The 24,172-nt window shown below is 43.7% G+C and overlaps 1 protein-coding gene across 1 annotated transcript in view; it reads left to right on the top strand.

Annotated features, from left to right (window-relative positions):
* The window catches only part of LOC129710391 (sodium channel protein type 2 subunit alpha-like), a 241,316-nt gene that overhangs the window by 123,112 nt on the left and 94,032 nt on the right, over positions 1 to 24,172 (top strand). The window contains exons 9-11 of the mRNA XM_055657358.1: positions 336 to 477; positions 19,277 to 19,489; positions 21,851 to 22,120. Coding sequence (XP_055513333.1) covers positions 336 to 477; positions 19,277 to 19,489; positions 21,851 to 22,120 — 625 coding nt within the window. The remainder of the gene's footprint in view (positions 1 to 335; positions 478 to 19,276; positions 19,490 to 21,850; positions 22,121 to 24,172) is intronic.

The following is a 24,172-nucleotide window of genomic DNA, read 5'->3' as shown; positions in this document are numbered from 1 at the left end:
TGGCTGCCGCTTATGTCAACATAACAGCAGTGATAGTGAAATTCTTTAAGAAAGAACTGCAGATGCTGGAAAAATCAAAGGTAGACAAAAATGCTGGAGAAACTCAGCGGGTGAGGCAGCATCTATGGAGCTCGGCCCGAACCGTCACCTATTCCTTCGCCCCATGGATGCTGCCTCACCCGCTGAGTTTCTCCAGCATTTTTTTCTACCTGTGAAATTCTTTAAAATCTCTCAAGAACATTATTTGTGTTCTGTGAGTGCTGCATTATTAAAATGAAACCCTCACTTCTTGGTGTTGAATTTTAACCTAATTATTTACTTGCTGGCGTTTGCAGGAAATGTCCCGATGGTTACATGTGCATGAAAGCTGGGAGAAACCCTAACTATGGCTACACCAGTTACGATACGTTTGGTTGGGCATTTCTGTCACTTTTTCGACTAATGACGCAGGACTTCTGGGAAAATCTATTCCAATTGGTGAGTGTTGCCAGTCATTGCCTGTTCAATATACTTTGTTTTCTCTCCACTATCACACCACACACAGAATCACTGGACAGTGTTAGAGAGAGAGTGACTTGAATATTGGTTGTGAAATGATGTTGTAAAAATGCTCAAAAGGACTTGAGCAGATTAGATACAAAATGTTGTGATTCTTAATGGGACGGCACGGTGACACAGCAGTAGATTTGCTGCTTTACAGCACCAGAGATCCGGGTTCGATCCAGAGTCTGTACGTTCTCCCTGTGACCTGCTTGGGTTTTCTCCGGGATCTCCGGTTTCCTCCCACACTCCAAAGACGTACAGGTGTGTAGGTTAATTGGATTCAGTAAAATTGTAATTTGTCCCTAGTGTGTGTAGGATAGTGTAAGTGTGGGAGGATCGCTGGTCGGCGCACACTCGGCAGGCCAAAGGGCCTGTTTCCACGCTGTATTTCTATACTAAACTTAGCTAAGTGAAGGATGCATTGGTTGCAAACATAAAAATAAGAAGCCATAAATGATAGAGAGAAAAGATTTTTAAAAAAGTACAACGGAGCCATTCTGTATGTAGATCATGTGATCATTTACTACACAGCCTCTGGTGCTGTTTCCAGTATAGTTTTCATAAGACCATTCGGCCCATCAAGTCTACTCCTCCATTCAAACATGGCTGATTTATCTCTCCCACCTAACCTCATTCTCCTGCCTTCTCCCCATAACCTCTGACACCAGTACTAATCACGAAGGTTTCATCATTTCTTCCTGTAGTGCAGCAAAATGTCAGTTGCATAGAGCAGCCAATATCAGGTTGTAATACGATAATACCCAGTTCATTATTTTTCATTACTTTTGTGTGGATGTTAAATATTGACTAGCACACCAGCAATAAATCCTGTACTCTCATTTTATGCATCATCTAAATATTGACTTGGACACAGGGAAAAAAAAAAGCCAATGAATCATCCACATGCATCAGGCTAAATATCGACAAGGACATAAGGAATAAATCTCATGTTCTCATTTTATGAATCATCCAAGAGGTGGCACTTACAGGGGTGCAACATTCCCTCAATGCCTCAGCAGTGAGAGGCTAAAATTTGATTCTCAAGTATCAGAAGTAGAACCCAAAACCACAGCACCCCCAATTCAGGGCCAATGTTGCTACCAACTGAGCTATAGCCCTCAAGTTTGGAAGAGTGCAGATATCACAGAATCACACTGTTGGGCGGACAGTAGAGATGGTGAGGAGAGGGGGCAGGGCCATGGAGTGCTCCAAAAAGATAATACTGATGTATCACTGAATTAATAGCTAGCATGCATGAACATAGGCTAGCAAACTGAAGAATCGGGCAAGAGACAGAGTTATGGATGAGCTCACATTAATGGAAAGTTGAAATAACATCAGACATCCAGACAACCATGGTCAGCTTAGTTCCGCCATGAGGACATTTAAAAAGTCTATAGATAGCAAAGAATGGATGCAGATTTCAGCAGATGGGCTGAGGCACGGAGTCAGGGGACTTGAGTTGGAAAAAGATGGTCTTTCTCTTTTCTTTATCTATATCTACTACTCTCACATTTCTTAAGAATATCGACAATGACTTCATAGCCTTGTTTCTTCATCTCCATTCCCATCTATTTCTACCTTCTCTTTTCTTCACTCCTATTTTTTGTTTCTATCCCTGTCTCCATCAATGCTTTCTCGCACATTCCTCACCCACTTCGTGCTATTTGCTTCAACAATTACATGAGATTACACAAACTGTTATTGCCAATGTCAATTATGTGTTGTTCTGTCAGGAGTGCATTACTTGCTCTGAATGGGGTTTGAATAAATGTATTCATTCCAGTGACGCCAGGGATAGGAGTTTCAGTTTGATTGTATTGGCTTTTTCAATGCAATTTCCTTGATATACGCAAAAAGTTGGGGAATTTTGAGCCTGAATTGTATTTGATACAATTGAAGTTTCCGCAGTTTATTCGGCTCTTTTTAAACACATTGTGTTTGGAGCTGGCCCTGCCTACAACCCTAGACATGCTCCAGATGAATTTATCATCATTGAGTGTTTCCGTTAATTGTGTTCAAATGCGGGTTGTCGAGAGATCCTGGAATGATTAAAATCATTCTTTTGCTCACAATACGTTTTCAACATTTTTTGTTTAACTGATTAAAGGGATATTCCTTTACCACCATCTAACCATCTAACTACTTTCGGATATTTGTTAAAAATAATTATAATTGAAGAGTTGTTGATACTTTTTTGACATTTATTATAGCAATGTTACAACATTTTGAGATGTTAAAAATCAAGTCTGCAATTTATCCCATCAGATAAACCACAAAAAGAAGTTTAATTTGACATCTAATTCACTTTCATATCTTCAGTATTAAAAAACGTTATGGCCATTTTCATACTCGGAAATTAGCATCTTGTTCCCTATTGCTTTTCCATTGACTCAACACAAAAGCTGTGATCAAGGACAGTCAAAACCCCATAACTTTCTTAAAAATTAAGAGAACTGAAAAAAAAATTCAGTTATTATAGATTGAAGCATTCTGAAACAAATATTAAACAATCTAACTTGGATGAACTGAAATTAAAGCATATAATTAGTTAGTTACCCAATTGTAGCTAATTACAAAATTCAATTACTAGATGTAAACATCTATCCATTTCTTAACATTTTTAAATAGCCTAAGTGTCCAAATAACATTCACGCAGGAATTCACAATATAACATGATTTTAAAATCTCTTTGTCATGGATTTATAGGCCAAATGGAAGGAATTTAGTGTTTAATTCCCGTAAATTAATGGCCATTTTAATCATCTTGTGAGTGGTTTTTTGAGGAACGCGATCGTTTGGAACGTTGCGGTTGCGTATGGGTCCTCAATCACCGTCTAGCAACGTAAAATGTGGATTAAAGGCATCTTAAGAAGCACTTTTATACATAAAATAAATGGCTTTCCTTTACCTGTCCCGTACCCCGTGAAATCCATCCCCGTTGTCGGCGTTAGAAACTGATTTTTAAATTACTCCAGCTCTGAACTTGTCGGGCGATTTAAAAAAAAAAAAAATCACAGAACGGCCATCGGAACAATAGATATCCAGGACAGGTAGGAGAAAAAAATCATTTTAACCCCCCCCCCTCGTCAAAGGCGCCCAAGTCGCGTACACGGCCAGTGGCAGAATTGCAGCGCCGCTGAAGGTAACTTACCTATATACCTATTTATTAATCAGGATTTATCAATTTATCACCTTTAAAAATATCACATAAATATAATTCGTAATTACCTAATATTTATTTTGTTTTAAAGCGCTTGCCTATTGGTTCGGGTAGATTTTGCATTCAAAGTGGAAACTTATTTGATTTCATTTGTTTAATATGCTTTATCGGAAGCACATCTTGTTGCATGAAAATAATTAGATTATTGGCTTGTTCAGCCATGTTCTTTCTTCCAAGTAACCTCAATAATACAGAAATTGGTCAGGTTTTACTGAGATGGATGAGAGAGGACAATAAATACATGGAGAAGCATGCATTATGCAATGCTTCGTTGTCTCTGTACTGTACACTGACAATGACAATTAAAATTGAATCTGAATCGGATTAGAATCACCATCTACATCTTGCAATGGCAAACTGTACAAAATATAAAGCAAACAACTTTGTTTGTGAACTTTATAGTAGATTTCTACTTACTATATAGCCAATGCTTAGATTTTAAGTTATAAATAACAAGTTATTTAAGTGTGTACTTACATGTAAGCACAGAAATCCTTTTCAGAGTAAAATATATAAAAAAAGATCCTACCTGTAGAAATGACTAAATGATAGTGGATTACGTCGGGAAAACGAATAGACCATGATCCCTTCCACCCATCATGTCTATGTTAACCATCAAATTCTCACAGTATCTATACTAATCCTATTTACAGCACTTATTCCGTAGTCTTCTCTGCTTTGACAATCAAATTTCTCATCCAAATGCTTCTTAAATATTGTGAGAGTACTCCATTAACTTCTCAGGCAATGTTTTGCAGTTGGCAATAACCAACTGAGTAATACAATTTGTCCCCCAATCCTCTGAAATCTCTTGCACCTCACCTGAACCCTATGCCCTAACACTACCTAAATAATTTTCAGTAGCTAATGCCGCTATAAAAATATCACAATACGATACGATAGAACTTTATTTGTCCCACGAGGGATAAATTTATCCCATCTGTCATAAAAAAACACAAAATACATGAAACATGAAATTGAAGTGACGAGTGGAAAGGCTTCGGGGATGTGCAAAGTTTGGGGGGGGGGGGGGGGGGTGGAGTCAGTCTCAGTCTCAGTCTACCCCACGACAGATAGCCCCAGGGAAGAAGGATCTCCTGTGGCGTTCTTCCCTGCATCTTGGTCGAACCAGCATGGTGCGTGGTGACGTGGGCAGTGACAGGCGGTCGCGCGCGGCACCCCAGGATTTTGGGATGTACAAAATCTTTGCGCACCATCTGCATGATGCGCAAATGACGCCCAAGTGGCACAGGCCCTTAACATTCAGTGAACATAAAACTGAATGAACCAGACGGTGATTTAGGCGGTAGATTTATTGTCAATTGAGGGAAAGCTTTGTGAACGAGGATCTAATATCAACTGCAAGTAAAAACAAACTGCTGAACAAACTCGGGGTCTGAACATCGACCATTCCTTTCTTTCCACAGATGTTACCTGTCCGCTGAGTTCCCCCACCAGTTTGTTTATTGTTCCAGATTACAGCATCTACAGTCCATATTTCAACAATGTTTTAACTAAAATCAGCTCTCCTTGATTAATCTGCATTTCAAGTCCCTTGTATATTGTAACACAAAATACTTTTTGCTGAAAGAAATCTCTCTGAATTTTGATTTAGTTTTTTTTTTAAATTCTACTCCTTCCTTGGAGAGCCAGTTCCAATGACTGAATGAATTCTTCACAGATTAGATTTGAAGATCCTTCCACACCCACCAACATCCTACTAATTTACAAACATGGGCCATACATTCTGGGTCTCCAGACAAGGTGAAACACAATAGCCGTCTTGGTCTATTGCATCTGGAAGCAAGGAACCTCAGTCGTTTGCCCTCTCAACCTTTTCTTTCTGATGAAAACATTTCTCATGTAGATCACCAATCCTCAATGTTTTCAATTACTCTAGTTGCTCTCTCCTGTTGCTATTTCAGTTGCTATAAGTTACTGTAATAACTACAGTGGCACAGTAGTGCAGCTGGTTGGACCCTGACCTCGGGTGCTGCCTTTTTGGCATTTGCACGTTCTCCCTGATTTTCTCCACTTGATTTTCCTCCGAGTGCTTCAGTTTCCTCCCGGGTTTGTGGATTAATTGGCTTCTGTAAATTGTCCTTAGTGTGTAGCTAGTGTATTAGAAACTGGTCGCTGTGGACTTAGTGGGCTGTAGACCTTTTTGCATGTAGAATCGATAAAACTAAAGCACACACAGTACTTTGCCAGAATCACTTGTCAATGCTGCTTTGCAACAGTCTGAAAGAGAATCCTTCAGCATCCAGCTGGTGAGGGATCAGAGGCAGTAAATCTTACCAGGCAATTGCCAGTAACAATGATGTCATTGTGTAGTGATCGGCTCTGCCAGTTGCAGTTAACCCAGCGCACTGTGGAAAAACATAATTGTGGGTGATGAGGGCCATCCCCCGACAATAGGGCTAATGACTGCCTTATAAACTTACAACAAAAGCAGAAGTTATTGGCTTGGCAGGCCAGGCCAGGCAGCATATGTGGAAAGGGAAACAATTGATTCAGGTCATCTGGAGTTTTTTAAATTTCCAATTCCATGCAAAATTGTATAATGTGCATATAAATGAAATCATGCTACTTCAAAAAGATTTGTGTCCGGACCATTAGCTGAAATAATGATTCTGCAGCCTGCAAACTGCTATCAAAGGTGTTATAGCGGGACATTGCAAATGTGAACGTAATCGGGCAAAATCAACAGGTTTTTGTGAAAGGAAATCATGCGTGTCTAATATATTGGAGTTCTTTGCAGAAGTTATGTAGAGTTCCAAGGTGCCAAGTGAAAGGTATTGTGGAAAGTAAAACAGAGTTTTACTCTCTGTTTTTCACACACAGAGTGGTGAATCTCTGGAACTCTCTGCCACAGAGGTTAGTTGAGGCCAGTTCATTGGCTATATTTAAGAGGGAGTTAGATGTGGCCCTTGTGGCTAAGGGGATTAGGGGGTATGGAGAGAAGGCAGGTACGGGATACTGAGTTGGATGATCAGCCATGATCATATTGAATGGCGGTGCAGGCTCGAAGGGCCGAATGGCCTACTCCTGCACCTAATTTCTATGTTTCTATGTTGACGGGCCAGTGGGAAGCATAGAGTGGGTATAAATGAAAAACAACCATAAAGCCAAGAAGCCAAGAAAGCACACATCTCCTTTCCCTAGAAGGCTTAGGACGTTCGGCATGTCCCCAACAGCTCTCACCAACTTCTACAGATGCGCCATGGAAAGCATTTTATCAGGATGCATTTCAGCATGGTTTAGGAACAGCTCCATCCAAAACTACAAGAAATTGCAGAAAATTGTGGCCGCTACTCACTCAGACCATCACAGAAACCAACCTCCCTTCCATTTAATCCATTTACACTCCACGCTGTCTTGGCAAGACCAGCAGCATGATCAAGGATGTGTCTTACCCTGGTCACTCCCTCTTCTCCCCTCTCCCATCAGGCTAGAGGAGCAGAAGTGTGTAAACGCACACCTCCAGATTCAGGAATGGTTTCTTCCCAGCTGTTGTCAGGCAACTGAACCATCCAATCAACAGCTAGAGAGTGGTCCTGGACTACTATCTTCCTCATTGGAGACCCTCGTACTATCTTTAATTGGACCTTATACAATGTTATCTTGCATTAAATGTTATTCCCTTTATCATGTATCTGTACACTGTGGATGGCTTGACTGCAATCATGCATAGTCTTTCCGTTGACTGGTTAGTATACAACAAAGCTTTTCACTGTACCTCGGTACACGTGAAAACAGACTAAACTACACTAAACTAAACAACGTGATGTACCGCAGGGCTTGGTCCTGGAGCCTCAGGTTTATGCAATCGATATAAATCACTCGAATAAAGGCATTGAAGTTGTGTTTGCTAAATTAGTTGAAAACACAATGATAGATAAGAAAGTTGATGGTGAAGAAGGGAGGAGGCATCACAAAGGCCTCTTCCTACCTAGCTGCTGAGGAAGCCTCCATTCTAATGTGATACCAGTAGCTCTATTCACCAATATTGTGCCTTCACAGTTCAGTTCAGTTTAGTTTATTGTCACATGTACCGATGGTACAGTGAAAAGCTTTTTGTTGTGTGCAGAAAGACAATACTTTATTACAATAAATCCATTTACAGTGTATAGATACATGATAAGGAAATAGCGTTTAGTACAAGGTAAAGCCAGCAAAGTCCGGACAAGGTCAGTCCGAGGGACATCATAGAGGTAGATTGTAGAAGCATCCAAGACATATTTATTCCAAATCAATTAATTCCATTTTGCATAAAAGTCAACTAAACATCAACTTGCATGTAGTTATTGCTCAGATGACAGATTTAGAGGCTTTTATAGTCAAAGAAAGATGCCTATAGTGGTCGATGCGACTTGCTCCATTATTCTTAGATGTTTTGGGTGGTGAAAATCTACACCAGTACTTGCAGCTTGGACGGTGAGTGACGGATCACTTTCAGTTACGGAGATTGAAGTTGGCTTTTGAGTCATCCTCACTTAGTTGTGTGCAGAGAGAGAGAGAGAGACAGACAGACAGACAGACAGACAGACAGACAGACAGACAGAGACAGACAGACAGACAGACAGACAGACAGAACAGAACAGGGGCTGCAGCAACAGTTGGACCTACTTGATGAGTACTGCCAAAATTGGGCCTGGCAGTAAATCTAAAGAAAACCAACATCATGATTTTTCAGAAAAGACCCAGATGTCAGGAAGATAAATACAAATTTACTCTCAATGATACTGTTATCGAACACACTATGAGCTATACTTACCTTGGTCTAACTGTTTCAGCATCAGGGAAGTTCAATATGGCAGTGAATGCACTAAAAGAGAAAGCTCGAAGAGCTCTGTATGCAATAAAAAGAAGATTCTACAACATCCAAATTCCAATTAAAATCTGGCTTAAAATATTTGACAGTGTAATCCAGCCTATTGCGCTTTATGGTAGTGAAGTATGGGGTCCACTCAGTCACCATAGTTATAGTAAATGGGAAAAACATACAACGGAGACCCTGCATGCGGAATTTTGTCGGAACATCCTCCGTATCCAAAGGAAAACACCAACAAACGCATGTAAGGCGGAATTAGGCAGATACCCACTGATAATAAATATCCAGAAAAGAGCACTACATTTTTGGAATCACCTTAAATCTAGTCCCCCAGATACCCTCCAGTTTAAAGCCCTTCAAACACAAGAGGGGAACCCAGAAAAGAGTTCCCTGTGTCAGTTGGTACTGAGACTAACTACACCTATTCAGTTAAACCCTATCCAGTTAAACCCTGACCGGCCTCAGATCAATACTGACCCCCAATCACCAGTTAGAGTGAACCAAATTATCAAACAATGTAAATAAATGTATTTGGAACATTGGGATAAAGAAACCAAAAGCCAAAGCAGATTAGAATGTTACCGTGCCCTAAAAAGAGATTATAAATTGGCAGACTATCTCTCAACTGTTAGAGACATAAAGCAGAGACAGACCCTCACCAAATACAGGTTAAGTGACCACTATTTGGCAGTTGAAAAAGGAAGACAGAAGAGATTCTGGCAACCAAGAGAAAACAGAATATGCGGCCACTGTTTGACAGATGAGGTTGAAACAGAGGTGCACTTCCTCCTAAAATGCAAAAAATTTGACAAAACAAGGAAAGCATACTTTGACAAACTCAGTGTGGCAACCCCTGATTTTAAAGAACTAGATGATACATCAAAACTAAGAATAATCCTTGGCGAAGGAAATACGGCACATCTTGGTGCACAATACGTAACAGCATGCCATAACCTGAGAGACGGTGAATGACCACCATGCACATGTGTACGCACACACTAATTGACATTAACTGACTAAGAAGTTAATATTGAATTGCTAAACTTGCTACTGTGTTGTACTGCTTACAGCTGCAAGAACGTGTAGCATCAATAAAGGGCTATAGGCCTATTGCGAGTTTATGTACAGGGACATATCTATCCATGCACTGTATACTTGTATTTATATTTATGCATTTTAAATATGTATGTCATGTTTTATACTTTGGCAATATAACAATATAACAGGGTGATGAGAGAGAGACAGAGACAGAGAGAGAGAGAGAGAACCCTGAGAGAGGATCGCGGAGTTGTGATCCATGCAATCACTAATACTCCTTGTTCTTAAGCAATTGCACTAAACGGCTGGGAAGTAGATTGCTGGAAAATTAAGAGGCCAGACAGAGAACATGCACACTGTCTCCACTGCCGAATTGCATCACATCATTTCCACCCAGACTTGTGTTATAATGGATGCTGCAACACCAGTCATCAGATGGGGTGGCACAGTGTCGCAGTGGTGGAGTTGCTGCCTCACAGCTCCAGAGACCCGGGTTCTATCCTGACTGGAGGTGCTGTCTGTACACAGATTGCACATTCTCCACGAGACCGCGTAGGTTTTCTCCGGGTGCTTCAGGGTTTCCTCCTCGCTAGTGTACAGGGTGATTGTTGATCGGCGTGGACTTGGTGGGCCAAAGGGCCTGGTTCCGCCCTGTCCCCCAAAGATCACAGTTTACTCCACAAGGGTTAAAATAGTGATACTTCTCTTTCTATAGGATGGGTTTTAAAGCCTTGAGTCAAGGTGAATTATTAAACCCTTCTGTGCTAATCAACCTGAAGAGGATCCCGACATAAAATATTGTCTGTCCTTTCCCTCCGCTGATACTGCCTGACCCTCTAAGTTTCTACCAGGTCTTTTTGCCCAAGATTCCAGTACCTGCAGTTTCTGCAGGGTCACCATGAGCAACCCTGCTCTTTGACATTGCACACAGCTTTCTGCAAGTCTGCCAATGGTTTAATGGCCGATATCCACCAGCCTTCTCCTGTAGAATGCCACGTCAGAGACATGATCTGAGTGCTACTGCAGAATGCCTTTAATTTAGTTTAGTTTAGAGATACAGTGCGGAAACTGGCCCTTCGACCCATCGAGTTCGTGCCGACCAGCGATCCCCGCACGTTAACACTGTCCTACACACACTAGGGACAAGTTACAATTTGACCAAGCCAATTAACCTACACGCACGTCTTTGGAGCGTGGGAGGAATCCTGAGATGTCGGGGAAATCCATACAGGTCACAGGGAGAAAGTACAAACCCCGTAGAGATGAACACCTGTAGTCAGGATCGAACCCGGGTCTCTGGCGCTATAACTGTCCCAATGCTGGGTGGCAAATTATGGATGCTGAGCTGGGCTGGTGACTGTGTAAGTGATAGTGCATGATAGTGTGTCATTATCATCACTGCCTTCTGTATTTTCCTCCATTGTCTGAATGAATTATGGAACTTGGTATCTGAAGTGTAAAAGGGGGAAGGAGAAGGGAGAGGTGAGCGATTGGTAGAAATGTGCATCTGCAACATAAATTGGAAGAGACTGCTATTTAATTTAGGTATAATATTGTCACGTGTGCCGAGTTGCAGTAAAAAAATAGTAAGATTAAACGAGAACTTACCAGTTTGAAGTTTGATCTGTATTTTATGAGGAGTTACGATGAGGGATTACGTGAAGAGCCCGCTCAGCATGCATGCGCGGCATACTTCAAAGCACCGGTGTCGAATCACAGATAGACAAAGTTATTGAAGTAAACATAGTAAAGACAAGGAGACATCAGTTTATCAATTTGACCCATATTATTGAGGGTGGAAGCGGAGGGCACGTAATCCCTCATCGTAACTCCTTATAAAATACAGGTCAAACTTCAAACTGGTAAGTTCTCATTTAATCTTACTATTTTACTTTGGAGTCACGTGAGTGACTACGTGAAGACTTCAAAGCTCTGTGATTTCAAACCATGTAACAGATATTATTTCACGCACTGCCGAAGTCCTTGAGGGAGGAAGTGTGTTATCGTAATCAACCAATGAATCTGTTTGTAGAAAAACACAATGGTATTTTTTGAACAATAACAACAAAAAAATTAAATTGCTCCCCTGGGCTTAAATTAAATATTTGCAGTCTGTAAAATCTTTTCTGCAAATCAAACAGGCTTTGCCAACGGCTTATTATAAAATTTCTGAACGGTCTTTCCCCCGACCATCCTGCTGTAGCCAGGATGTGGTCTATAGGCACGTCCATTCTTTTAGCCGTCGACGTGGATGTTGCCCTGGTGGAATGAGATTTGTACATGTTAGTGTTTATCCCAGCAGCTTTTAGCACCTGCTTGAGCCATCTCGCAATGGTTTGGCTCGTCACCCGCCCATAAGGTTGTTTATGACTGACCCACAAGGCTTTTCATCTCCCTTGAATATTTTTGTTTGTGTCTATGTAGGATAGTAGGTGGGTCATGGCACATAACCGTGGTTCTGGCAGGTAAGCCCGGAATTCCATGACTGGATTAGGTGTTCCTGGTCTGCTCTGTTTGATCAGTCCCTGGATAATGACAGAGATCTGGTCTGGAGCTATGAGCATGCTGTCCAGTCGCAATAGGTGTGGTGACTGGACCCTCTGTGCAGATACAAGTGCCATCAACATGAGTGTTTTGAGCATAGATTGTTCCAGGTTGAGGGATCTGGCTGGTGGCCATCCCCTGAGGTATGTCAGGACCACACTGACATCCCTTATATGGGTGTACCTTGGTCTAGGGGGTTAGAGTTGTAAATACCCTTCATTAGTTTGGCCACCAGTGGGTGGGACCCCATGGCCTGTTGTCCTGGAGCTGGTTTTAAATAGACAGACAGGGCACTTCTAGCTGTGTTGATGGCTCTGTAGCTGAGTCCTTCATCGTGGTGAAGGCGCGCCAGGAATTCCAGTACGTTGGTAACTGTAGCGGTTGAGTAAGGTGGTCCCTGTAACCAAGCAGTACTTCTCCCATTTTTTGATGATGGACAAGTGCTGTTTTTTAGTGGATGTTCGGAGGATGCTGACATGGTGTCGACGGTTTGTTCTGATAATCCCAGTCCCAGAAGTGATTTGTGCAGAATCTGCAACCCAGGAGTTTGATTTTTTCATGGCATGGGTGGCTTGTGCCCGACACTGGGTGTTAATAACTCTGGGTCACTGGGGAATACCATCGGAGTTTCAACAACCATGTCATGGAGTATTGGGAACCATGGCTGCGTAGGCCAGTCGGGTACTATCAAAATACCTGAAGCAGAGTCCATTTGTATTGTGCGTAGTCCCCGACTGATGAGGCAGAAGGGAGGAAATGCATAGAAGAAGAATTTCCCCAATCCAGCACGAACGCATCTACTGCTGCTGCCTCAGGGTCTGGTTCCCAAGCGACATACATAGGTACCTGGTGATTTAGCCTTGATGCAAATAAATCGATATCTGGCGTGCCATATTGCTTGATAACTTTTGCATGTGTTTTGGGTTTAACATCCATTCAATGTAGTCATTAAATTTACGTGACCTGGTGTCTGCCACTGTATTTAGCTTACCTGGCAGGTAAGTTGCTGATAACCAAATATGTCTTTCGACACACCATTGCCAAATTCTGTTGACCAACTTGTCGCATGATACCAATTTTATGCCGCCCATATGGTTAATATAGGCCACCACCGTAGTATTATCTATTTGTAACCGTACATGCAAGTGATGCATATTTGTGCATATGCTTTTAAACCATAAAAGTCACCCAACATCTCTAGATAATTAATACCCAGTGTAAGTGGTAATGATGACTCTGGGTTAGTCCATCTACTACCTGTGCTGGATATAGAGTTAGTTGCTCCCCAGCCTTGAGCACTGGCATCTGTTTGGATAACTAACATAGGGTTAGATGATAATAGGGCTGAAAACTATGCCAAACGTTTTTTGCCCACCACTGTAGTTCTGATATTGCTTCAGTGGGTAACTTCATGACACGATCATAATGACCTGTATGTCGTTTTGGTGCCTGTACCTTTGCTCTTTGTAAGTTTTGACAGTGCAAAGGTCCAAATTGTGTAGCCGGAAATGCTGCTACCATTTTCCCAATTACTCTGTTACTTGTCGAATAGTTGGTCATTCGTTGACCATTAAATTGTTGCATGATTGTGCCAATTCAACTGTTTTGTCTCTTGGCAATGTTACAGTCACGTAGACTGAATTAATTGTGAAGCCCAAGTAGTCCATGATTGTGGATGGCTTCAACTTAGATTTATCTGGATGTAAGACAATCCCAGGGTTTTGAACAACTGTTTGGTAGCTGATACAGCTAACCTAGTCAATTCCATGGTCTTGCCTACTATTAAGATATGCCATGACAATGTGTTTTTGTCTTCTTAATATTGCCAGAGCTGGTTTTAGTATCTTGGTGAATAATCTAGGGCTGATGTGAACCCATTGGGTAACTCTTTAAATTGCCATAGCTGCCCCATCCAGGTAAATTTCAGGTATCTGCGATGATCCTTGTGAATGGTACTGAATAGTAAACATCTTTAAGATCAATGATGCCATGAAGTATCCTTTGGAAATTAGCTGTTTGGCAGTAACAACCGTTTCCATTTTGAAATGTATATACTTAACAAACATATTTAGTGAAGTTAAGTCAATGATGATGCGACATCCACCATCTTTTTTGGGTTTAGTGAATATATTTGATACGAATTCCAAGGGTTCATGTTTTCTCATGATACCCTTTGTAATTAGTCTCACCAGTTCAGTTTGTCCCTCTCGTTTCTTTAACGGAGAGGGGAAAATACCCTCTGGGGTGAATGTTGAACTGGTGACAACTTTCCTAGTATGAATTGTATTTTGTATCCACTAATGCCATTGAGTATATACTGATCACTCGTGATATACTCCCGTGCTTCTTTAAACAGGTGTAATCTCCCCCCTGTTAGTATTAAGCCCCTATTTTCTATATGCTGGTAGGAACCAGACCCACCTACCTCCATGGTTATGGGTATTCTTCTGTTTCCTGCCGGTCCAACGAGTCTTGCACGTCGTCTGACGATGCGGTGATGTTGGGGGGTGGCGCATTTTCCATGGGGTCCGCTCTGGGCTCTCATCTAAAGAAGACTTCCGGGGATAGAATGCGGACCCCGAGCTTTACACCAGTCCCATATGGTAGACGTCGACTGATGGACGCGATAGGGTGCTGCTGCTTAGGGTTTTTATTGTTATTGTTTTTGGTTTGCTCGTCCCGGGGCCTGCCCTCATGAGACCGAAAGCTTGTTAAGGCCTCTCCATATCCTTCATATGCTTTGTGAGGTTTTTGCCAAAGAGCAGTGGGTCTGGCTCAGTGGCTGGGGTTTTGCACAACCCCGCAAATTTAGGACTTTATGGCAGGTCTTATGATTTGTTTACAAATGTTGTGGTCATCTCCGTATTTGTCCACGGAACGAGCAAACGATGTGATGGCTGACGTCAGGAGCCTGAGGATCCGCTGCAGTTTTAGCTCCTGGTTCCGAATGTTTGCCCCAACATGCCCCCACTTTTGGCTGTTTACAGCCGGCACTTTAAGGGACTCGCAGTTCTCTGGAGCTGTATACGCCTCTTTGACCACCTCTCCTGTAGGGCCTTTAACGGCCTCCTGCACGTGGGGTTGCCACGTAGCGGTCCACCACACCTAGCAGCTCTTCCTGTTCCTGCACCCCTTGCATACTCCCGACATCTTCAGCCATCGTCCTCTTTTCTTGACCAGCCCATCCTGGTCACCAAAGCTATCCTCGGGTAAGGAGGAAGCAATGGACAGTGCACTAGACACTGTGGAGGGAGTGCCTGAACTCCCCCTGCGAGAACGCCCCTCACAAGTGCGTCTCGCCGGAGCTCCTGCTCCAGGAGCCGCATCAGGCGGCTGTCTCCCCTCCCCGTGCGGGTGGAGAGACATCCCCGTCCGACAAGTCGGAAGCCACCGGCCGGACGCCTCTTCCTTGGCTTTGCATCCAGCCCGCTGCTCAGGCGCTAGCGGGCTGGGCTCGGCACGGTGTCAGGAAATAGCGGAGCGCCCGGGAAGCGGTGCTACCGCCTTGTTGCTGCCTGCCCCCCCCCCCCCCCCCCCCCCCCAGATGGAACGCTCCTCCGTGGAGTTGAGCGGGGGACAGGTTTGTCCAAGAGCCTTTCTTCGCTGCCTGAAAAGCAGAAGGCTCTCCTGTGAAAGAAAACCCGACCTCAGATCTTACCTGACGGTCCGTTCTTTCACCTCGTAGCGGGAGCGCCTGACTCCCGATGCGCCGCTTTGCACTGCTGGCTGAATGCCGCGCATGCGTGCTGAGCAGGCTCTTCATGTTGTCACTCACGTGACTCCAAAGTAAAACAATAGTTTTGCATGCTATCCAATGATCAGATGATACTTAATATAAATACAATCAAGTCAAATTCAAGTATAATAGGTGGCCCAAAGGGGAATATACAGAGTGCAGAATACAGTTGTCAGCATTGTAGCGCATCAGTTCCATAGAGAGGTCTAATGTCAACAAAGGGTTAGAGATGAATCAGACAGTATCCCAGCTTATGGAAAGACCATTCAGAAGCCTCATGATGGAGGGGAAGAAGTTGTTCCTGAGTCTGGGGGTGGATGTTTTCAGGCTTCTGTACCATCTGCTCGAAAGGAGCAGGGAGAAGAAGAGATGACCAGGGTGGGACGAGTCTTTCATTGTGTTGGTTGCTTTTCCGAGGCAGTGTGAAGTTTATATGTAGTCAATGATGGGATTCTAGTCTATTTGATGGACTGGACTACATCTACAACTCTGCAATCTCTTGTGGTCTAAAGCAGAGCTGAGAGGGAGATGGAATGCATGAAGATAAATTAATTGATCAATGGTTTTAAACTTCTCCCTGATCACAGGCCAAACGAGGGCTGTACCAGGGATGTCCACCCTCATCCCTTCCATGGGGATTCACAATTGTAGATACTTGCTCCTCTCCCGTTTAGCTCTTATTGTTCCTGGCATCAGCTTTACCCTTTGGAAGAAAGTGTGATGTCGACTACCATGTAAAATATCTGCTGGTTTAGATATGATGGTTGGATATTGGTCTTTGGCTGCAATGACGAGGCTGGGTATGTGAATATCAGCTCTCTGCTCTCATTAATAGAAAGAGAATATTTATTTCTATCTTTACTGCACTTTCTATATTTATTTTAACACTGACTTTCTACTCTAATTTACTCCACGTGCTCCAGGCTTTAGGTCATTCATTAACAATCTTTCAGTCTGGTTGAGGGGAAGCATTGTTGCTTGTTTAGCTCAGCATCTTGTACAGACTATTTCAAACTCTCACTTGCTTATCAGAAATGCAATAGAAGAATCTGATTAACTGTGCATGCAGTAAAGAGCCTGTCCCACTCGGGCAACTTTTTCGGCGGCAGTCTCTGTCGTGGCGTGAAGCCGAGAAAAAGGCCCCCTACGACAATGTCTACGACGGGCTGCCACCTAGTCGACATCAAGCTACGATAAGCTACGTCAAACGGCGCCCCAATTCTTCACGACACACGACGTCAACCCACGACAAAGTCCGCGACAGACTACGATAACCAATGTCAACCTACGTCAGCCCGCGACAAGCTACCACAAACTATGATCCTGACGGCATCAACTGAAGACGGGTGGAGCGGTGCACTTTTGTTCAAATGACGCAACGTGACTTCTCGTGACGCTGATACTGACGCATAGCTGCCGCCACTTGAATTCGCCGAAGTCAGCACCCGGCGACAGCCAACGTTAGATGGCGTCAAACTGGCGACAGCCTACGACAACTTTTGACAGTACCTACAACAGGAGAAGTCATGCAACGTCAAGCTAACTGTCGCCGAGAGGTTTTGAACATTTCAAAACCAAGCAGCGACAAGAAAAAGGCCATGACACCTTCTCGAGTGGAGGCGCTGTCTTGAACGGCTGCCTGTCCTGCAGCTGTCCGTTTTTTTTTTCACTTCTTTTTTATTATTTTTAGTACGTTAAAGTGTTTAGTTGGGGGGGTCTAATCTTTTTATGTGTGGGGGGTGGTGGGGGGGAAGGGGGAAACTGCTTTTTCAAGTCCCTACCTGGTCGGAGAGGCTGCCTTCCTCCGAGCAGCACATTCGACCTGTCCTCGCGGCCTACCAGCGGGTCCTGGAGCGACATTTCCTGAGGGGACCTGGCCGGAGCCTCGGCTTTGGCGGCGGCGCGGCGCGGAGCGCTATCGCGGAGCGGGCGATGCCTTGCCTGGGTCGCCGCGCTGGAACTCCAGTATGCTGGGACCGCCGATAATAACATCGTGGAGCCGCGATTCTGTGGAGCGGCCAGCTGCGGCGCTGAACTTTACATCCCGGAGCCTGGGATCTTTCGCCGAGATCGCCAGTGTGTGAAGCTCCGTTCGGCGCGGTCTGTTGGCTTGGAAGCCGTGGTCTCCGGTAGGAGGGCGGCCGTTCCTGGCACCCCAAGCCGCTGAGGGTTCTCCCGACGCCGGAGTACCATCACCCGGCGAGAACGGCCGGGAACATCGGGCCCTGTAACGGCGACTGTGGAGGCCTCATAGGCCCGACTTTGGGTGGACAAGAGGATGGGGACTGGACTTTGTGCCTTCCCCCACAGTGGGAACCACTGTGGGGGGATGTTTTTATGTTTTAATGTTAAACTTCTTGAATGCTATGTTGTATTTTTATTAGTGTGCTGCAAGGACATCTGAATTTCCCCTGAATAAGGGGATTAATAAAGTAATATCTATCTATCTATCTACAATTGAGGCAATAGTTCACAACAATACAGGCGTCGCGCTGTCACCCCGCCACCATGTGGCCACAGCCTATTCTCCTGCTATCACCGAAAAAGTCGCCAAAGTGGGGCAGGGCCTTTTAGTGACTGTACTTCATTTTACTTACTTCTAGCTTATTATTTTTAATATCTTGTGAAGATACAACACACTAAAAAAAGTAATGTGCAAAAATCACCCCTGTGTATTGAAAGAGAATATTTCAGCTCACACTCTTTGTCCTCTGTATGGTAAGTTTTCGCTATTAATTTCGCCTTAGTTTATCCTCACAGACCCTGGTTCCAATTCCCTTTTCTCTCAGGTTAAACCAACATCCTCACAACAAAGATGATTTAAAAGCCATCGGTGTTGCTCGAAAATAAAAGCTGCTGCAAGGGGTGCAATATCAATACCCAACGATGGCTCCATATTTAAACTGCTCTCCACACTGTTCAATCTCGTAGTGATATCCAAGTGGTCTTGGAGGGGGGGGGCTGCTCCTCAAACTGCGGAGCATCCTGGACAATACAGCTCACCCCCTCCATGACACACTGGTCAACCTGAGGAGCACCTTCAGCAACAGGCTGGTTCCACCAAGATGCAGGACAGATCCTTCGTACCTGGGGCTATCAAACTGTACAACTCCTTCCCTTCTGTCGTTGGGTAGACTGACTCCCCAATCTTTGCGCATCCCCCAAGCCTTTCCACTCATCACTTTAATTTCATGTTTCATGTATTTTGTGTTTTATGACTGTTTGCCGATCAATTTCCCTCCTGGGATAAATGAAGTTCTATCGTATTGTATGGTAAATCATTGGTAGTTTGCAGCAAGATTCAGGAACAAACAGACGCCATCTAACCAGGACGTTGCCTCCTCCGTTTCTCCCCCAGACCCTGCGTGCTGCTGGGAAAACCTACATGATCTTCTTTGTGATCATCATTTTCATCGGGTCGTTTTACCTGATCAACTTAATTCTGGCTGTCGTGGCGATGGCTTATGCCGAACAAAATGAAGCCACCCTCCGGGAGGCTGAGGAAAAGGAGAAGGAATTTCAAGAGATTATGGAAAGCATAAAGAAACACCAGGAAGAGCAAGAAGCTCAGGTTAGTAAATCATTCACATTCGGGGATTTATTCTACTTGGTGTTTAGTGATTAGTTCATGTTCTAGAAGCAGAATTCAAGCCATTCGGCCCATCAAGTCTACTCCACCATTCAATCATGGTTTATCTTTCTTTCCCTCTCAACCTTTTCTCCTGCCTTCTCCCCATATCCCCTGCCACCTGTACTAATCAAGAACCCATTCATCTCCACCTTAAAAATATCCGTTGACCAGTGGCAATGAATTCCACAGATTCACCACCGTCAGTTTTTGGAAGCTCCTGCCATTTATTGACCACCCCGCTCTGCCCTGGGGTGGTGGGCATCTGACGTTGGAACAGCTTATTGTAACTAAGATCCTGAGAGGGAGATTGATGGGGTGGTATGGTGATGTAGCAGTAGAGTTGTTGCCCTACAGCGCCAGAGACCCGGGTTATGATCCTGATTGTGGGTGCTGTCTGTACGGTGTTTGTACATTTTCCCTATGACCACGTGGGTTTTCTCCAGGTGCTCTGGTTTTCTCCCACATTCCAAAAACCTACACGTTCCAGTAAAAATTGTAAATTGTAAATTGCCCCCAGTGTGTAGATTATGTACAAGTGAGCGGGGATCACTGGTTGGCACGGACTTGGCGGGTCGAAGTGCCTGTTTCCGCACTGTATCTCTAAACTAAACCCAGATTCAAGAACATTGGAACTACATTAGACTAAGATCCTGGCTGACTGGGGGTGATTAGAACAATAGATTTTCTTTGCTAAATTATATTTGTGAATCAATTAGAATTTTATAGCACCAACCATTTCATGTTTCCCTTTGCTGATTCTAACATTCATTTTTGTTTGTGGATTTGTATTCTAAAACTGCTTTTTATAGGATTTGAACACTCATTCCTGAGACTTTCAGATTGTTCAGCAGTTGGGTATCACAGCATTTTGTTCTTCCATGTTTGCACCATCCTCTGATCCTAGATGTGGCAATTGTAGTACAAACCCAAGACAACAAGACAGGGCGGCACAGTGGTGCAGCGGTAGAGCTGCTGCCTTACAGCACCAGTGACCCGGGTGCAATCCTGACTACGGGTGCTGTCTGTACAGAGTTTGTACGTTCTCCCCGTGACCGTGTGGGTTTTCTCCAGGTGCTCCAGTTTCCTCCCATACTCCAAAGACGTACAGGATGGTAGGCTAATCGGCTTGAAATTATAAATTGTCCCGAGTGTATGTCGGATAGCGTTAGTGTGTGGGGATCGCTGGCTGGAGTGGACTCAGTGGGCCAAAGAGTCTGTTTCCGCACTGTATCTCCGAACTAAGCTAAAATAAACAAAGTCTTTGAAGTAAAATAAGTTCATTACTTATCACTTAATTTCATTTAGTTTATTATTGTAGTAATAAAGTAAACCAATAAATTAAATAAATATATCATGCTGGCTTATTCTCCCATAATTGCATAAATTATCTATCCCTGGCTCAGGCACTTAATTCTTGAACTCTTGAGGCGCATGCTTAAAGCTTCACAGCACTTCAATACTGTTACAAGATCTTGTTAAACTGGAACGGGTGCAGAGAAGATTTATGAGGTTGTTGCCAGGACTCAAGGGCCTGAGCTGGAGGGAGAGGTAGAGCAGGCTAGGACCTTATTCCTTGGAGCGCAGGAGGATCAGGGGTGATCTTGTACAGCCATAAGATCATGAGATGAATAGATAGGGTAAATGCAGAGTTTTTTTTACCCAGAGTAGGGGAATCAAGAACCAGAGGACACCTACAGGTTTAAAGTGAGGGAGGAAAGATTTAATTTAATAAAATAAAAGATATTTTAAAGTTGAATTAAACTCCCCCTGAGGGACACCTTTTTAACATAAAGAGTGGTATGTATATGGAACGAGCTGCCAGGTGAGGTACGTAGTTGAGGCAGGCACTACCACAACGTTTAAAACAATATTTGGACTGGTACACGGATAGGACTGGTTTTGAAGGATATTGGCCAAACACAGGCAGGTGCAACTAGTGTAGATGGGGCATGTTGGTCAGCATGGGCAAGTTAGGCCAAAGGCCCTGTTTCCATTGCTATAAGACTATATGACACTAGGAATCTAGGACTATGTTTCACAAGGCTGTTTTGATCTGATTTCCCAACCCTGTGGGTTATTGAGGGCGCTGATGGATGCTCACTCTCCAACCAGCAACATCTCTCCCTGGCTACTTACCACATTCCACACCTAAACTCTGATTCTTCTCTGAAGAAGGGTCTCGACCCGAAACGTCACTTATTCCTTCTCTCCAGAGATGCTGCCTGTCCCGCTGAGTTACTCCAGCGTGGTAAGATATCTTCTGCTCTGACAATAAGTTGACATGTGTATTTATTCCTTCAGCTACAAGCTGCCAAAGACCAGGTGGGCAGCCAATACTCACTGGCGAGTGATGGAGTACGGAAGAAAGACGACGCCGTCAATGGCGGTATCGAGGATGGGCACGGCCTGGGAGATGGAGGAGAGAGTCAGCGAGACTCACTCACCGTCCCGTACACCAAGTCAACCGTATCCATTACAGTGAATGGAGTTGTTTCACAAGATGGCGAAAATGGCACGACGCCTAACGGCAGGGTTAAGCCACACACTGACACACATAAAGTCGACTATAGTGTAGGTTTTCATTTAATATCGATTTACAGACGTACTTTTCGTTGTGAGACTGGTTTAGCACATGTGCTTCAGGGATAAGGCAGAAAGGCAGTGACTGAATAAGCTGAAGGGTAAATGCAAAGTACTTTATCCAGTGTACAGGATCAAGAACAAGAGGACATAGGTTAAAGGTGAGAAGAATCTGCAGGGATTTTTTTTGGGTATATTTAACGAGATTCCAGAGGTCGTAGATGAGGTAGGTGCTATAACAACATTTAAAAGACATTTTGCCAAGTACATGGATAGGAAATGTTTAGAGCGATGGGAGGCAAATGCAGGCAGGTGGGGCTAGCATGGGTGGCATGGGCACGTTGGGCCAAAGGGCCTCTTTCCCTACTACTCGATGGCTATATAAGCTGCTGAATGGGAAAGTGTGCAATGGGTTTGCAGGTAAGTAAACTGTGGTTGGCATTCAGATTGTACGGAGCATGGGTCCAGTTCTTAAAAAAAGGACATGAGGAGTAGTAGTAACCTATACTGCCTTTTGGATGGAATTCTTTTGAATGAGAGAACTGTTTTCACAAACAAGTCATTGGCACAGTGGCGAGAACTGCTGCCCTACAGCACAAGGGTTCGATCCTGACTACAGGTGGCGTATGTACAGAGTTTGTACGGGATCCCCGTGATTGCGTGGGTTTTCCCCACATGCTCCAGTTTCCCCCCACACTCCAAAGATGTATAGGTATGTCGGTTAATTGGATTTGGTAAAATTGTAAATTACCCCTACCTGCCGTGTAGAGTAGTGTTAGTATACGGGGTGATCGCAAGTCGATATGATTTGGGGGGGCCAAAGGGCCTGTTTCCATGCTGTATCTCAAAAGTCATTATGATCATGACGAGATACAACAGGCCCTTCGGCCCACTATGTTCATGATGACTGTCAACCACTAATCCCACATGAATCCATGTTTTATTCTAACCGTACATTTTCATCAACTCTCCCCACATTGTTGATTACCCAGAAGATTTAATTTCAAATTAATTTACAAAAAGAACTCGAGGAAAATCGAGTAGAAATTGCGTTACCCAGGAGACAGGGTGAACAGAAATGTATCAAGTAAAATGAAGAGCAAAGCCATTGTTTTTGACCCATAGCACAAACTTTATTCCTGAGATTCCAAATCTAACATCACCTTCAATCCCACCCCCACTCCAATCCACCCTGACAAAAAACATTGTCTCCATCCTTGATGTTTTTGACTCCATAATCAGCTTCCAGTCACACATCCATGCTCCCAATAAAACTACCTCCTTCTGTCTCTGTTTAATTCTGCTGCTCTCTTAGCCGTTTTGAATCGCTCCTCCATATTTTTATTATCTCTGAATTTAATAATTTCAGGCTAGCCTTCATGGTTCTGACGAAAGGTCATCGAACTGAAATGTTGGTTTAGTTTCACACTCTACGGATGCTGCCTGACCAGCAGGGTATCTCTGGCATTTTCTGTTTTCAGAGTTGATAGTTCCTGTACTCTACCATGCGCCACTGTGCCGCTCTATCATACCTTCCATGTTGATAGTCATAATATCTCTGGTCTTATGTTCTTCGTCCTGGTTAATGAAGGCTAATTTCCCACAGGCCTTCCTCACCACCTTATCTAGTTTTTCTGCCATTTTGAATAATCTTTGGACTTGGTGCTCCAAGGTCCCTCTGTTCCTCAACATTCTGTAAGACCTTCCCACTCATTGTGTAAATCCTGCTCTTATTACTGCTCCCAAAGTGCATCATCTCGCATTCATCTGGATTAAATTCCATCTGCCATCGCTCTGCCCATTTTACCAACTGATTGATTTCTTCCTGTAACATCAATAGTATCACATTACCGGCAACACTATCACGTTTTAGCAACAGATATTACAAAACTATTCCCACATTTAAAGTAATTTCTTCCAAGAATGCTCTTTGCTGTCAACATATCAGGTAATAATTATGATGAACAGAATATTCAGGAGCCAATAGACAATAGACTATAGGTGCAGGAGTAGGCTATTTGGTCCTTCGAGCCAACACTGCCA

Source organism: Leucoraja erinacea, chromosome 27 (assembly GCF_028641065.1).
Source record: "Leucoraja erinacea ecotype New England chromosome 27, Leri_hhj_1, whole genome shotgun sequence".
NCBI classification, from domain to species: Eukaryota; Metazoa; Chordata; class Chondrichthyes; order Rajiformes; family Rajidae; genus Leucoraja; species Leucoraja erinaceus.
The sequence above is the reverse complement of the archived record's forward strand: the minus strand, read 5'-3'. Positions and strand labels throughout refer to the sequence as shown.